Source organism: Salvelinus sp. IW2-2015, linkage group LG13, assembly GCF_002910315.2.
Source record: "Salvelinus sp. IW2-2015 linkage group LG13, ASM291031v2, whole genome shotgun sequence".
Taxonomy (NCBI): domain Eukaryota; kingdom Metazoa; phylum Chordata; class Actinopteri; order Salmoniformes; family Salmonidae; genus Salvelinus; species Salvelinus sp. IW2-2015.
Genome location: NC_036853.1, coordinates 13,022,530 through 13,040,587, shown reverse-complemented (window position 1 = coordinate 13,040,587; position 18,058 = coordinate 13,022,530). Strand labels below are relative to the sequence as shown.

Below are 18,058 nucleotides of genomic sequence, written 5' to 3'. Positions count from 1 at the left end.
GAGAGACAAAGACAGATATGATACTTAGGCTAATTACACTACATGAAAGCCCGAACCATGAAAAACAGCCCCAGACCATTATTCCTCCTCCACTAAACTTTACAGTTGGCACCAATGTTCCCTCTTAGCTGCGGGCAGGCACGCAGTAGCTCCGAGACTGCCGCACAGAATATCAGCCCACGGAGAGAAGAACGAGATTGACCTTCACTCAACTTTCTAGAGTAGTGGTCACCAACCGGTCGCTCGCCATCGACTGGAAATCTCCAAAGCATTCCTAGTCGATCGCCAAACATTTCTGTGAATAACCCAACGATAAAGCCTTGTGCACTATAGGCCTACCTCTCGCCAATCGGATGGCTCAGATTACCATGTCTGCAGTAAAGTAGCAGGCATAAGAAATCTACAGCAAAGTTGATACTGTGAGATTTCAAAATGTTTAAAACCATGACTAGAGAGAGACTGTCAACGAATACAGCAAAGAGCTGCTGTTTTTATGACTTCATGTTTAACTTCTTAAATCAGCACCGTCAACTAGAGGTGGACCGATTAATTAGGGCTGATTTCAAGTTTTCATAACAAAATCGGTAATCGCCATTTTTGGACACCGATTACACTGCACTCCACGAGGAGACTGCGTGGCAGGCTGACCACCTGTTACCCGAGTGCAGCAGGGAGCCAAGGTAAGTTGCTAGCTAGCATTAAACTTATCTTATAAAAAACAATCAATCTTCACATAATCACTAGCTAACTACACATGGTTGATGATATTACTAGTTTAACTAGCTTGTCCTGCGTTGCAAATAATCAATGCGGTGCCTGTTAATTTATCATCGAATCACAGCCTACTTCGCCAAACGGGTGATGATTTAACAAGCGCATTCGTGAAAAAAAGCACTGCCGTGGCACCAATGTACCTAACCATAAACATCAATGTCTTTCTTAAAATCAAAACACAAGTATATCTTTTTTTAAACCTGCATATTTTGTTAAAAGAAATTCATGCTAGCAGGCAATATTAACTAGGGAAATTGTGTCACTTCTCTTGCGTTCTGTGCAAGCAGAGTCAGGGTATATGCAGCAGTTTGGGCCGCCTGGCTCGTTGCGAACTGTGTGAAGACCATTTCTTCCTAACAAAGACCGTAATTAATTTGCCAGCATTTTAGGGATGCTACCCGTTCGACAAAATACGTAACGGTTCCGCGAAACCTGAAGGATCTGGAGAAGGTCTGTATGGAGGAGTGGGCCAAAATCCCTGCTACAGTGTGTGCAAACCTGGTCAAGAACTACAGGAAACGTATGATCTCTGTAATTGCAAACAAAGGTTTCTGTACCAAATATTAAGTTCTGCTTTTCTGATGTATCAAATACTTATGTCATGCAATAAAATGCAAATTAATTACTTAAAAATCATACAATGTGATTTTCTGGATTTTTTAGATTCCGTCTCTCACAGTTGAAGTGTACCTATGATAAAAATGACAGACCTCTACATGCTTTGTAAGTAGGAAAACCTGCAAAATCTGCAGTGTATCAAATACTTGTTCTCCCCACTGTATATCACTCCAGAAAACACGTTTCCACTGCTCCAGAGTACAATAGCAACGAGCCTTACACCACTCCAGCCGATGCTTGGCATTGCGCATGGTGCTCCTGACTAACAGTTCTTACGCTGACGTTGCTTCCAGAGGCAATTTGGAACTCGGTAGTGAGTGTTGCAACCGAGGACAGAGGATTTCTACGCACTCCGCGCTTCAGCACTCGCCAGTCCCATTCTGTGAGCTTGTGTGGCCTACCACTTCGCGGCTGAGCCGATGTTGCTCCTAGACGTTTCCACTTCACAATAACAGTACTTGTTGCCTGGGGCAGCTCTAGCAGGGCAGAAATTTTACAAACTGACTTGTTGGAAAGGTAGCATCCTATGACAGTGCCACATTGAAAGTCACTGAGCTGTTCAGTAAGGGCCATTCTACTGCCAATGTTTGTCTATGGAGATTGCATGGCTGTGTGCTCGATTTTATACACCTGTCAGCAATGGGTGAATCCACAAATTTGAAAGGGTCTCCACATACTTTTCTATATATAGTATTTCAATACTATCAATCTTGCTGGCAATCTCTGTCATATAATGTATAATTTACATAGTGATGACAAGTTATATTGTAAACAGATAACATGTGCTAGGGTTGACAGTTGATTGTTGTAACCACAAAACGCCATTGGGAACAGTAGGGATTTAATACATAGTGTCTAGTGTTATAGCGCCCGTAGGATTCTAGTTCTTGGACCTCAAACATTGATTGCAACAAGCTGCATTCATACAGGCCTCACTAGGCATTTCTCCATCTTTCTTTCCCTCTCTCTCTCTCTTACCTGGCAAGCAGTGGCACCAGTAGCTGGTCTCAGAGGTTGGGCGACACGTGCCCCCGTTGAGGCAGGGTGAGGGGGAGCAGGGGATGTAAGGGGTCTCACATTGGCGGCCAGTGAACCCGGGGGCGCAGTTACACCTGTAGGAGCCGGGGGTGTTGACACACCCCCCTTGGTTCTGACATACCGGGGCAGAGGCAGCACACTCGTCAGTGTCGTTGAGGCAGCGAGGACCCCAGTAACCTGGAGGACAGGTACAGCTGAACCTGCCCCCAGACAGAGAGCTGCAGGTGCCTCCATTAGCACAGGGTCCCGACAGACAGCTGTCCTCACGATTACAGCGCATGCCTGGACACACAGGGAGAGAGGCAGTGGAAAAAGAGATGAGTGGGCCGAGGTTATATAACAGAGAAATAGGGGAAATAGTGGGGAAGGGGATACCTAGTTAGTTGCTCAACTGAATGAATTCAACCGAAATGTGTCTTCTGCATTTAACCCAACCCCTCTAAATCAGAGGTGTGGGGGGCTGCCTTAATCGACGTCCACGTCATCGGTGCCTGGGGAGCAGTTGTTGTTGGGGGTTAACTGTCTTGCTCAAGGGCAGAACGGCAGATTGTTCCACCTTGCCAGCTCAGGGATTCCAACCAGCGACCTTTCGGTCACTGGCCAAACGCTCTTAACCGCTAGGCTACAGTGCCTCATGTCCTTGGTTACTTATCATAGCCACAACATACAAAACAGACTTCTGATCAATGCAAAAGCTTCTGATCAATGCAAAAGCTAAGGGCTGTCCTGAATACATGCACCAAACAAATGACGACATAGTGGAAAGAATGGATTTGGACTAGTGAACTGCACAGCACTTAGCAGGAGCGCTCGTACAGTATTAAGCAACAGTTTGAGTCAGAGAGAAGCTGACCTGTCCATCCGTGGGCACACTGGCACTTGTACTTGTCGAGGRAGAGCAGGGTGCAGACTCCTTGGTTGGCACATGGGTTTTTGGGGAAGCAGGTGGAGTTCTGGGGGGTCTGGCAGTGCTGCCCGGTGTAGCCCAGGGGACAGGAGCAGGTAGGGCTGCCCGGGATGCCCGACACAGCCACAGAGCAATTCCCCCCATTCAGACAGTAACCAGGGTGACACGGGTCTTTGTGATGGCAGTAATCACCCAGGAAACCTGCGGCACACCTGTAGACAAAGGACAATAGAAGTTGTCTCATCAATACATCACAAACAGGACATTATCAGCTATAGAAACCTACAGAACAAACACTATAGATCAAAGAGGAACAGGAGCAGCAATAGTGGACAATATGATATGTGTATTAAAGTAGTCAAAAGTTTAGTATTTGGTCCCATATTCATAGCACGCAATGATTACATCAAGCTTGTGACTCTGCAAACTTGTTGGATGCATTTGCCGTTTGTTTTGGTTGTGTTTCAGATTATTTTGTGCGGGGTAAAGGTTGACAGCAAGGTCAAGTTCTCAAAATATTTAAAAGCAGAAGGATGCGACGAGGTGGTGTTAGATGGAAGTGGCAATTTAGCACAGGTGGACTCCAATGAAGTTGTAGAAACATCAAGGACGATCAATGGAAACAGGACGCACTGGAGCTCAATTTTGAGTCTCAGCAAAATGGGGGGGACTATGTTCAAAAAGTGCTTTAATTTCTAAACGGTACCCTCAAATTAAAGCTGACAGTCTGCACTTTAGCCTCATAGTCATTGTATCATTTGAAATCCAACGTGCTTGAGTACAGAGCCAAAACAACAATAAAATTGTCACTGTCCCAATACTTCTGGAGCTCACTAAGTCAGAGAGGTTATGTGGGATAATGTAATGAATACAGGGAAAAATACTACACTGAACAAAAATAAAGGCAACATGCAACAATTTCAAAGATTGAGGTACAGTTCATTTAAGGAAATCAGTCAACTGAAATAAATTCATAAGACCCTAATCTATGGATTTCACATGACTGGGAATACAGATACGCATCTGTTGGTCACAGATACTGTACCTTAAAAAAGGGTGTGGATCAGAAAACCAGTCAGTATCTGGTGTGACCCCCCTTTGCCTCATGCAGCGGAAGATCTCTTTCCCATAGAGTTGATCAAGGCTGTTGATTGTGGCCTGTGGAATGTTGTCCCACTCCTCTTCAATGGCTGTGCAAAGTTGCTGGATATTGGCGGGAACTGGAACACGCTGTCGTACACATCAATCCAGAGCATCCCAAACATGCTCAATGGGTATCAGGTGAATATACAGGCCATGGAAGAACTGGGACATTTTCAGCTTCCAGGAATTGTGCATCATCATGCTGAAACATGAGGTGACAGCGGCGAAGGAATGGGACAACAATGGGCCTCAGGATCTCGTCACAGTATTTCTGTGCATTCAAATTGCCATAGATAAAATGCAATTGTGTTTGTTTTCCGTATCTAATGCCTGCCCATACCATAACCCCACCATCTACCCGGTACAGTTGAAACCGGGATTCATCCGTGAAGAGCACATTTCTCCAGCGTGCCAGCATTGAAGCCGGATGTGGAGGTCCTGGGCTGGCGTGGTTACACGTGGTCTGTGTTTGTAAGGCCCGTTGGAAATACTGCCAAAGTCTAAAACGACATTGGAGGTGGCTTATGGTAGAGAATTTAACATTCAATTCTCTGGCAACAGTTCTCGTTGACATTTCTGCAGTCAGCATGACAATTGAGAGAAATATGTTTTTTGTACGTATGGAACATTTCTGGGATCTTTTATTTCAGCTCATGAAACATGGGACCAACACTTTACATGTTGCGTTTATATTTTTGTTCAGAATAGTTAGACTAATCATGTTCATGTCACTGGAGCTACTGTAAATCATTTGAATAGAGCTGAGCAGGGGAAAGGGTGACAGCAAGGTCAGGTTTAAAAAATAAAAATGCAGAAGGATGCAACGATGTGGTGTTAGATGGAAGTTGGCCAAGTGGCAAAAACAAAAAACAAGAACAATCGTATGTGAGGTTGCACAAATACTTGTAAACATAAAAACAAGGATATATAAGGCCAGCTCACCATCGCTAGATAGTGTGTGTGTGTATGTGTGTGTGTGTTAAGTCACAAGACATAGAGAGAAGAACAGAGAAAGAAATGCCCTATGTAAAGTGATTTAACGACATGACTAACAGCAGAGTGGGAATTACAATATTGCACAAAAGGACAACTGAAAACCCCCACTCTGCCCCATACTTTCACTGTTTCTTCACATGTCCCTCTCAGTTTGACATTGTCATTTTGTACTGTAGTCAGCTCGAAGTCTGTGTATATTGTATTTTGTATTGTCTATTTTCTTAAGTTCTGTCTACTGGTTGTGGTCACAGACCGATGGAGGTTGAAGCATGATCAGTGGTCACGCTGCTCTAGACAGACACGGTCTCAGGGCTCTATTGCTTCTCAGCACACCGGAGTGTGTGTCTGGCACACTGCCAATATACTGTCAAGAGACTCTCAGCCATAGAGTAAACGGCTGACTATCAGATATAGGTCTTCACACCTACCTCCCTGAAGGGGCTCAGCGCAGGCGGCTGGTGACATCTTAATTGGGGAGGACAGGCTCATAGTAATGGCTGGAACGGAATAAATTCCATTCACTGACACACGTCCCCCTCCCTCCCCCACACACACACACACACACTTCCTTTTCTCAAAAAGGAATACATTTTTATTTCACAGATCATTGAATGACAAACATGTCGGAGCACAGTAAACGGGAAAAATTTGAATCTTTTGAAATGGAGATGGGAATCATTTTTAAATGTCTCACACGTACTATATATATATATATTCTGCACTACACCCAAACACAGCTTGAAAATATTAGGTTGAGAGAGCATGGGAAACTCTGGCTGTCATGATTCATGACAGTGAGAACTCCAGAGTAGATCGACTGAAAGTGTATAAGTGTAACCCTAATATTTATCACACAGTCGCAGGCTTCAGAGGATTCACATACCTGTTTTAACATGCTTGTTTCACACATACACGCACAACCTTAAAAAACAGATCTTCAAAGAGCTGTAACACAGACCTCCTCACCTCTCTCCGATTGGACATGCTCCACAGGCATGACTAGGCTACTTCCCTATAATACGTTCTCATCCCTCCATCCCTCCCGTGTCTCCTCTCAGTCTCAGCACTCCTCTCCTCGTCTTTGGTTACACTATACCCTCACCCCACCCAAAAACACACACAACTAAGCACAGCCTGTCAATGATATCACAACAATATGTGCTACCCTGGGAATTTACTCTCCCCTCCACTCTACTCCAAGGCAACCTCTCAACACTCTGAAACAATGATGACACGGCCCCTGACATAGATCACTTTAGCAGCCTGTCAAATAAAGCTGACCATGTCCATGTAGGTAATCGTTTTATATTTCAGCAGACCTATAATGTATGAGTAATGGGGAACATGATATTTAACAAAAAATAAAATCTCTCTGGAATTCAACTGTGTTGAAAGAAAAGATTACATAAGTTTGATTTCATTTAATTGGGTTTATAATTTCTGTATCCTTTCTATTTCTGTTGACAGAAAGAAATGTCTTGTCCTTCAGCTTTGTATGCTCTATTTAATATAATATTGCACCCTAACAAAAATCCCCCTACAGCTAAAGAACAAGGCTAAAGAACAGCATTATTATTCCCAGGGAGTTTCTAGGTGAAAACAGGAGAGGACCTAATATGACTTATAAGACAACAAACCATGTTGGCCTGTGTAGTCTGTTCGCTGCAATGTGCTGAAGCATGTTGAAAGAAACGAATAAAGCTGACCATGTCCATGTAGGTAATCGTTTTATATTTCAGCAGACCTATAATGTATGAGTAATGGGGAACATGATATTTAACAAAAAATAAAATCTCTCTGGAATTCAACTGTGTTGAAAGAAAAGATTACATAAGTTTGATTTCATTTAATTGGGTTTATAATTTCTGTATCCTTTCTATTTCTGTTGACAGAAAGAAATGTCTTGTCCTTCAGCTTTGTATGCTCTATTTAATATAATATTGCACCCTAACAAAAATCCCCCTACAGCTAAAGAACAAGGCTAAAGAACAGCATTATTATTCCCAGGGAGTTTCTAGGTGAAAACAGGAGAGGACCTAATATGACTTATAAGACAACAAACCATGTTGGCCTGTGTAGTCTGTTCGCTGCAATGTGCTGAAGCATGTTGAAAGAAACGAATAAAACACATTAACAAAAAAAGAAAATGGGACAAAGCAGTGCACAAGGCCCTACAGTCAAATACAGTCCAGACTGCTCCTCACCACACAGTAGTCAGCTCAACATTCAGGAAGAACTCAGTGGTTCTGCAGCCAAACTCATCTATAGGATTCTTTGTTATTCTCCATGTGGGATTTTTCATTCCCTCCCTCCCACTCAACCTTCTTCCCTGTCCTTCTCTAAGTGCAGTTCGCAGCAGCTTTCCTCTCCCTCTCTTCTCGGGGTGTCAGGTTTCTACAGCTGGTTCACATTAGAGAGCCCCGGGCCCGTCAATGCACCTCCTCTCCCTCGGCTCTCTGATGGCTGACCTCTCCCTGTCCTGTCAATGGGGGCGTGGGTTAGGGCTTGGGGATTGCCTCTCCAACTCTCTCATGGACCCCCGCCCGCTCACTGATGCCTAAACTCCATCATTGGTACTCTACCCTGCACGTTAGAGACTACGGTCCTATATGCAGTGCCTTCGGGAAGTATTCAGACTCCATGACCTTTTCCACATTTTGTTACGTTACAGCCTTATTCTAAAATGTATCAAATAAAAATCCTCATCAATTTACAAACAATACTCCACAATGACAAAGTGAAAACAGGTTAAGAAATTTTTGCTAATGTATTCAACATAACCTTACTTAAGTATTCAGACCCTTTGCTATGACACTCAAAATTGAGCTCAGGTGCATCCTGTTCCCCTTGATCATCCTTGAGATGTTTCTAAAACTTGATTGGAGTCCACCTGTGGTAAATTCAATTGACAGTGCATGTCAGAGTAAAAACCAAGAGATCAAAGGAATTGTCAGTAGAGCTCCAATAGACAGGATTGTGTCGAGGCACAGAACTGGGGAAGGGTACCAAAACATTTCTGCAGCATAGAAGGTCATCAAGAATGCAGTGGCCTACATCATTCTTAAATGGAAGAAGTTTGGAACCACCAAGACTCTTCCTAGAACGAGCAATCGGGTCACTCTGACAGAGCTCCAGAGTTCCTCTGTAAAGATGGGAAAAACTTCCAGAAGGAAAACTCTGCAGCACTCCACCAATCAGGCCTTTATGATAGAGTGGCCAGATGGAAGCCACTCTTCAGTAAAAGGCACATGACAGCTCACTTGGAGTTTGCCAACAGGCACCTAAAGGCTCTCAGACAATGAGAAAAAAGATTGTCTGGCCTGATGAAACCAAGATTGAACTCTTTGGCCTGAATGCCAAGAATCACATATGGAGGAAACCAGGCACCATCCTTACGGGGAAGCATGGTGGTGGCAGCATCATGGGGCATGTTTTTCAGAGACAGGGACTGGGAGACTAGTCAGGATCGAGGGAAAGATGAACGGAGCAAAGTACAGAGAGATCTTTGACGAAAACCTGCTCCAGAGCACTCAGGACATCAGACTGGGGTGAAGGTTCACCTTCCAACAGGACGACCCTAAGCACACCAAAACAATGCAGGAGTGGCTTCGGGACAAGTCTCTGAATGTCCTTGAGTGGCCCAGCCAGAGCCCGGACTTGAACCTGATCGAACATCTCTGGAGAGACCTGAAAATAGCTGTGCAGCAACTCTCACCATCCAACCTGAGGGAGATTGAGAGGATCTGCAGAGAAGAATGGTAGAAACTCCCAAAATACAGGTGTGCCAAGCTTGTAGCGTCATACCCAAAAAGACTTGAGGCTGTAATCTCTGCCAAAGGTGCTTCAACAAAGTACTGATTAAAGGGTCTGAATACCTATGTAAAATGTGATATGTTTTTTAAAAGCCTGTTTTTGCTTTATCATTATTGGTTATTGTGTGTAGCTTGATGAGGGGGAAAAAACAATTTAATCCATTTTAGAATATGCTGTAACATTACAAAATGTGGAAAAAGTAAAGCGGTCTGAATACTTTCCGAATGCACTGTACATAGTCATTGACCACTGGTCAATTTAATAATGTTTACATCCGGTTTTACCCACTTTATATGCATATACTGTATTCTAGTAATGGCCATCCTATACAACTACTGCTGTACACATCTTTTCTATTCATATACTGTCCATATATTCTGATACGTCCAATTTCTTGCTCTTTTGATAAATATTTTACTGTCATTGTATTGCTAGAAATTGCAGCACTGTGAGAGCTAGAAACATAAGCATTTCGCTGCACTGGTGATAACATCTGCAAATCTGTGACCAATAAAATTTGATTGGATGTAGGTCTGTCGATAGGCTGTTGGTCGATAGAGATTCTTTTAGTTGAGCAGTGGCAAATATATCAAAAAAACTATTATGGCACATGAGACACCTGTCTGATTCACACATTTACAATGTTTGTTTGGTTTCGGTACTTCCTGTTGATTGCATTCAATATATTATTGTTACAGTCTTATCATTGTCATTGTACTAGTGGACATGTTTGCAGAGCGCACAACCTAGGCTACACTTATTTAATTCCTTTTAAGAGTTGTCAATATATTCATTGTCTTTTGTTTGGAGCACGACTGTCAATCTTGAGTAACAAGCTGACCACACCGCTCCCATTACGTAAAATAAATGTAGACATACACTACCGGTCAAAAGTTTTATAACACCTACTCATTCAAGGGTTTTTCTTTATTTTTTACTATTTTCTATATTGTAGAATAATAGTGAAGACATCAAAACTATGACATAACACATGGAATCATGTAGTAACCAAAAAAAGTGTTAAAATCAAAATATGTTATATTTGAGATTATTCAAAGTAGCCAAAATTGATGACAGCTTTGCACACTCTTGGCATTATCTCAACCAGCTTCATGAGCTAGTCACCTGGAATGCATTTCAATTAACAGGTGTGCTTTCTTAAAAGTTAATTTGTGGAATTTATTTCCCTCTTAATGCTTTTGAGCCAATCAGTTGTGTTGTGACATGGTAGGGGTGGTATACAGAAGATAGCCCTATTTGGTAAAAGACCAAGTCCATATTATAGCAAAAACAGCTCAAATAAGCAAAGAGAAATGGCAGTCCATCATTACTTTAAGACATGAAGGTCAGTCAATCCATAAAGTTTCACAAACTTTTAAAGTTTCTTCAAGTGCAGTCAAATCAAGCACTATGATGAACCTGGCTCTCATGAGGACCGCCACAGGAATGGAAGACCCAGAGTTATCTCTGCTGCAGAGGATAAGTTACCAGCCTCAGAAATTGCAGCCCAAATGAATACTTCAGAGTTCAAGTAACAGACTCATCTCAACATCAACTGTTCAGAAGAGACTGTGAATCATGCTTACATGGTCAAATTGCTGCCACGAAAACACTACTAAAAGGACACCAATAAGAAGAGGATAATTGATTGGGCCTAGAAACAAGAGCAATGGACATTAGACCGGTGGAAATTTGTCCTTTGATCTGGAGTCCAAATTGGAGATTTTTGGTTCCAACCGCCGTCTTTGTGAGACGCGGTGTGGGTGAACGGAGGAACTCCACATGTGTTTTCCCACCGTAAAGCATGAAGGAGATGGTGTGATGGTGCTTTGCTGGTGATACGGTCTGTGATTTATTTAGAATTCAAGGCACACTTAACCAGCATGGTTACCACAGCATTCTACAGTGATACTAAACCCTAACCAGATGGGATGCCGTGAGATTATAATTTGTTTTTCAACAGGACAATTACCCAACACACCGCCAGGCTGTGTAAGGGCTATTTTACCAAGAAGGAGAGTGATGGAGTGCTGCATCAGATGACCTGGCCTACACAATCCCCCGACCTCAACCAAATTGAGATGGTTTGGGATGAGTCGGACCACAGAGTGAAGGAAAAGCAGCCAACAAGTGCTCAGCATATGTGGGAACTCCTTCAAGACTGTTGGAAAAGCATTCCAGGTGAAGCTGGTTGAGAGAATGCCAAGAGTGTGCAAAGCTGTCATCAAGGCAATGGGTGGCTATTTGAAGAATCTCAAATATAAAATTCATTTTGATTTGTTTAACACTTTTTTGGTTACTACATGATTCCATGTGTTATTTCACAGTTTTGATGTCCTCACTATTATTCTACAATGTAGAAAATAGTAAAAATAAAGAAAAACCCTTGAATGAGTAAGTGTCCTAGAACTTTTGACCGGTAGTGTACATGTTATTCAAGCATTTCATCCAAACTGCTCAAGCGCGGCTGCATACCCTGGTGCTAAAATAAATAAATGTTTACACTTGATGTGCTGCAAGTCCACACTCTTCATTGGTTTTTAGGAACATATACCCACATGGGTGATAGAAAACTGTACTGCAGTCCACACTCCATTCCAGTTAGTGGTGGTAATGAACCTTAAAGTTGGTTGCCAACCGCCATATAAAGTCAGAAGATGACTGAAGGAGGAGAGATTACTAGAAGCTAACTAGGTTGACCTTTTTATCTGTGGATTCATTATTAGAGTAGAGGACCTTGTGCATTTCTGGTAAAATAAACAACCAAATTAGCTAGCAACAGCAATCTAGATAGCTAAACGGCCCTGAATATTTCATGCATTTCGACGTGACCCAAATTAATATACACTGCTCAAAAAAATAAAGGAAACACTAAAATAACACATCCTAGATCTGAATGAATGAAATATTCTTATTAAATACTTTTTTCTTTACATAGTTGAATGTGCTGACAACAAAATCACACAAAAATTATCAATGGAAATCAAATTTATCAACCCATGGAGGTCTGGATTTGGAGTCACACTCAAAATTAAAGTGGAAAACCACACTACAGTCTGATCCAACTTTGATGTAATGTCCTTAAAACAAGTCAAAATGAGGCTCAGTAGTGCGTGTGGCCTCCACGTGCCTGTATGACCTCCCTACAACGCCTGGGCATGCTCCTGATGAGGTGGCGGATGGTCTCCTGAGGGATCTCCTCCCAGACCTGGACTAAAGCATCCGCCAACTCCTGGACAGTCTGTGGTGGAACGTGGCGTTGGTGGATGGAGCGAGACATGATGTCCCAGATGTGCTCAATTGGATTCAGGTCTGGGGAACGGGCGGGCCAGTCCATAGCATCAATGCCTTCCTCTTGCAGGAGACTGCTGACACACTCCAGCCACATGAGGTCTAGCATTGTCTTGCATTAGGAGGAACCACAGGGCCAACCGCACCAGCATATGGTCTCACAAGGGGTCTGAGGATCTCATCTCGTACCTAATGGCAGTCAGGCTACCTCTGGCGAGCCAATGGAGGGCTGAGCGGCCCCCAAGAAATGCCACCCAACACCATGACTGACCCACCGCCAAACCGGTCATGCTGGAGGGTGTTGCAGGCAGCATAAACGTTCTCCACACGGCGTCTCCAGACTGTCACATGTGCTCAGTGTGAACCTGCTTTCATCTGTGAAGAGCGCCAGTGGTGAATTTGCCAATCTTGGTGTTCTCTGGCAAATGCCAAACGTCCTGCACGGTGTTGGCTCTGTAAGCACAACCCCCACCTGTGGACGTGGGGCCCTCATACCACCCTCATGGAGTCTGTTTCTGACCGTTTGAGCAGACGACATGCACATTTGTGGCATGCTGGAGGTCATTTTGCAGGGCTCTGGCAGTGTTCCCCTGCTCCTCCTTGCACAAAGGCGGAGGTAGCGGTCCTGCTGCTGGTTGTTGCCCTCCTACGGCCTCCTCCACGTCTCCTGATGTACTGGCCTGTCTCCTGGTAGCGCCTCCATGCTCTGGACACTACGCTGACAGACACAGCAAACCTTCTTGCCACAGCTCGCATTGATGTGCCATCCTGGATGAGTGCACTACCTGAGCCACTTGTGTGGGTTGTAGACTCCGTCTCATGCTACCACTAGAGTGAAAGCACAGCCAGCATTCAAAAGATGACCAAAACATCAGCCAGGAAGCATAGGAACTGAGAAGTGGTCTGTGGTCACCACCTGCAGAACCACTCCTTTATTGGGGGTGTCTTCCTAATTGCCTATAATTTCCAACCTGTTGTCTATTCCATTTGCACAAACAGCATGTGAAATTTATTGTTCAATCAGTGTTGCTTCCTAAGTGGGACAGTTGATTTCACAGAAGTGTGATTGACTTGGAGTTGGTTCCATTGAAAACATTAATAAAGTACGATATTTCTCTCACATGTTGGTATTTTGAGTTTTCTTCTATAAATTATATTGTTGGTATTCTTGAGTTTCTCTCTATAATTAATATTGTAATATTTTTTTAAGTATTGTTTGTGCATTGCAGTCAGGGTTGCCAGTCATTTTGGAGCCAACTGTGGTGTGGTGTGTGTGTGTGTGTGTGTGTGTGTGTGGTGTGTGTGTGTGTGTGTGTGTGTGTGTATAATATATATATAATTCTACAGTAGAAAGTAGAGGTCGACCGTTATGATTTTTCAATGCCGATAACGATTTATTGGAGGATCAAAAAAAGCCGATACGATTTAAAAAAAAATTACATTTGTAATATGACAATTACAACAATACTGAATGAACACTTATTTTAACTTAATATAATACATCATAAAAAATCAATTTAGCCTCAAATAAATAATGAAACATGTTCAATTTGGTTTAAATAATGCAAAAACAAATGTTGGAGAAGAAAGTAAAAGTGCAATATGTGCCATGTAAGAAAGCTAACGTTTAAGTTCCTCGCTCCAGAACATGAGAACATATGAAAGCTGGTGGTTCCTTTTAACACGAGTCTTCAATATTCCCAGGTAAAGAGTTTTAGGTTGTAGTTATTATAGGACTATTTCTCTCTATACCATTTGTATTTCAATATACACTTTGACTATTGGATGTTCTTGATAGGCACTTTAGTATTGCAAGTGTAACAGTGATAGCTTCCATCCCTCTCCTCGCTCCTACCTGGGCTCGAACCAGGAACACAACGACAACAGCCACCCTCGAAGCAGCGTTACCCATGCAGAGCAAGGGGAACACAACCACTCCAAGTCTCAGAGCGAGTGACGTTTGAAACGCTATTAGCGTGCACCCCGCTAACTAGCTAGCCATTTCACATCGGTTACAGAAGCCTAATCTCAGGAGTTGATAGGCTTGAAGCACAGCGAAGAGCTTCTGGCAAAACGCAGGAAAGTGCTGTTTGAATGAATGCTTACGAGCCTGCTGGTCCCTACCACCGCTCAGTCAGACTGCTCTATCAAATCATAGACTTAATTATAACATAATAACACACAGAAATACGAGCCTTAGGTCATTAATATGGTCGAATCCGGAAACTATCATCTCGAAAACAAGACGTTTCTTCTTTCAGTGAAATACGGAACCGTTCCGTATTTTATCTAACGGGTGGCATCCATAAGTCTAAATATTCCTTTTACATTGCACAACCTTCAATGTTATGTCATAATTACGTAAAATTCTGGCAAATTAGGCGGCCCAAACTGTTGCATATACACTGACTCTGCGTGCAATGAACGCAAGAGAAGTGACACAATTTCACCTGGTTAATATTGCCTGCTAACCTGGATTTCTTTTAGCTAAATATGCAGGTTTAAAAATATACACTTCTGTGTATTGATTTTAAGAAAGGCATTGATGTTTATGGTTAGGTACACTTTGGAGCAACAATACGCACCGATTATATGCAACGCAGGACACGCTATATAAAAACTAGTAATATCATCAACCATGTGTAGTTAACTAGTGATTATGATTGATTGATTGATTGATTGCTAGCTAGCAACTTACCTTGGCTTCTACTGCATTCGCGTAACAGGCAGGCCCCTCGTGGAGTGCAATGTAATCAGGTGGTTAGAGTGTTGGACTAGTTAACTGTAAGGTTGCAAGATTGAATCCCCCGAGCTGACAAGGTAAAAATCTGTCGTTCTGCCCCTGAACTAGGCAGTTAACCCACCGTTCCTAGGCCGTCATTGAAAATAAGAATATGTTCTTAACTGACTTGCCTAGTTAAATAAAGATTAAATAAAAGGTGTAAAAAATAAATATATATAAATCAAAAATAAATAAAAATCGGCCAAATCGGTGTCCAAAAATACCGATTTCCGATTGTTATGAAAACTTGATATCGGCCCTAATTAATCGGTCGACCTCTAGTAGAAAGTTTCAATTCAAAACCAAAAATAATGGTGTAGGTTGAGAAGATTTTGAGATGTGTGTCTTATGAGATCTAGGCTATAGGACATGGTATAATAGGAAAAGTCTTCCTTGGTTTCTTTACAATAAAACAATTTCTCTCATTCCTTTTTGCTCAATACCTTCTATGCTCAGAGGAAATGTTAGAGTAGTATTTTTGGAAGCAAGCACTTTCATAAAGAGAAGAAAGGCTGCAAAAACAGCAAGCGATTGGGGGGGGGGGGGGCGAAGTTGCGAACGGCAAGAAATTAAGAGAAAATATGTGGCTTGTAGGGAGATGGGAGTTAAGGAATGAAAGGCAGGAGGAGAGGAGAGAAAAAGAGACTGTCGGAGAGTGGAGACTGACTTTGGGCTGTGGTAAAATAGCACACTATATTTAAAAGAACACTCCAAAAGAATCAAGATCTGACAGATGAAATAAGGAATCCATTTTGATTCTGTATGCTCCATCTGTTTTCCTCTGTTGTGTGGTGTCATTTAGTTATGAATCTCTAGGAGGCCTGAGGCCAACATCTTTCATTGAAGTCATGCAACCACTGGGCATTTGAACTTCACAGGGTTAGCCTACTTTGTTGTCATTATCACCACAGCTCTTGCCACTGCAGTGTCTTGTGGGTTTAGAATCTGGTTGTTACATTCCCCACTATTCTGTAGGGGTTCCTCCCTTTCAGATTGAGAGTGGGTGTATGGGTGAAACACACAAAAAGGGACAGTCTCTCTTGGCCAGCAGGCCATGCTGACCCTATCTAGTGAGTTGACAATGATGAATGGTCTCGTCTCCACCCCATCAAGACCCCTGCCATAGACCATACACACAGGCCTAGTCATACCCCACTCTAACATCCCCACCGGCAGACCCCTTTCTTAGCCCTCTGTGCCAGCCACACTTCAGCTCTTTCCCTGCCCCACTATCTTGTCTCAAGGTGCCCCGGGCCTGTCTTTAGTCTCTTATCCGTGTGGTTTCATTCTGTCAGTACATCTCATTGAGCTGTGGTGGGCAAGTGGACTGGGTGGAAAATCAACGCCCTGGGTTTGTTTCTTCAAAATCACAGGGTTTTGTTAACTCAGGTTTTGTTCATGGGTTTGCCTGGCCACTCAGTGTGTGTTATGAGCTACTGTGGTTGTGCACGTGCTGGTCTGCTGGAGTAGAGGAGAAGCGGAACAGAGTGGTTGCAGTGAAAGGAGTGAGGGAGAGATTAAGCTCCTCCACTCAGCTCTCCCTCCTCCCTTGTGCTGGAGTTTCTGGTTCTCTCCTGTTTCACCTGAGGCTATGGGAGGCTCAATGGGGATAGGAAATCACATCATGGCTCTCTGTAGGGCAAGCTCATGATGAAAGAGAACTGACATATATTGACAGGGGTAAAAATCGGGTGAGGTTAAGTCAGTGGGGCAAAGGCAAGGGGTAACAGAGGATTTGAGGGTCTGAGACAGACAAAAAGTAGGGTGGAGGGGTTAAATGAAGAGAAAGAGATGGTGGAAATAATGAAAAGGGGGATAAATTGAGGGAGAGAGAGAGCGAAGGATTAAGAGGCCAGGTGAGATGTGTCCAGAGGCATTTAGCTCGGCGGAATGAGGGATGATTGATAGACAAAGTGATGAGGAAGGGGCAGTGACAGGGTAATTTCTGTCCCTCTCCTTTCTCCTCCCCATCCCCCTCTCTCACCTCTCATCAGTGACAAGTCAGCTCTGAGATACTCTCCTCAAATTACTGCTAGAGGCATCCTCCTTTCTTTACTCCCTCTTTTTTTCCTCTCTCTGCCCCAAGCAAAATTCTATCTGTCAGATCAAACCAACTACTACACACCAAACTCTCTCTCTCCTTCTCTGTTCAGTCGAGAGAGAGATAATTAATCAGTTTGCACCATGGCACTGCAGTAGACAAAGGGATCTTGTTCAGGGAAAAAAAGGTTTGGATGCCATCACTCTCGCCCTAGGGTTGCTGTGATGAGGTAATAGGCCCAACTCTAAATCTATCCTGAGAGAGCGAGAGCGAGCGAGAGAGTGAGAGAGCAAGAGAGAGATAGATATACATTTTTTATTGGAAACCTTTTAAGTTTACCAGAATTTTGATAACTCAAGGATTTGATGTAATTTCTCTCAAGACATCAAGTGGCCCTTTTGAGTCCTTCAGATTATCACATGCATCTCCCTGGCCCTCTGTGGGCTTATCACATGTCAAATATATCAAATAATAAATAAAGATCAACACACTTTGCTGTGACTTACCAGTACACTTGGGCACTAACGAAAGCCCAGGCTCAACAGACAGTGACACACAAACACACAGTGGTGACACACGCCTCTTTCTCACACCCTGGCTGAAGGCTTGTAGTCCCACCGGTTCAACAGCTTAAACACACCCTGCTCTGCCAGCC

At 43.2% G+C, this 18,058-nt stretch overlaps 1 protein-coding gene across 3 annotated transcripts in view; it reads right to left on the bottom strand.

Annotated features, from left to right (window-relative positions):
- The window catches only part of LOC111972148 (neurogenic locus notch homolog protein 2), a 57,589-nt gene that overhangs the window by 26,045 nt on the left and 13,486 nt on the right, over nt 1–18,058 (bottom strand). For all 3 annotated transcript variants that reach the window (XM_023999030.3, XM_023999031.2, XM_023999032.3), the window contains exons 3-4: nt 3,284–3,549; nt 2,371–2,712 (exon numbers count right to left, since the gene is read on the bottom strand). In XM_023999030.3, the coding sequence (XP_023854798.1) occupies nt 2,371–2,712; nt 3,284–3,549 (608 nt within the window). The remainder of the gene's footprint in view (nt 1–2,370; nt 2,713–3,283; nt 3,550–18,058) is intronic.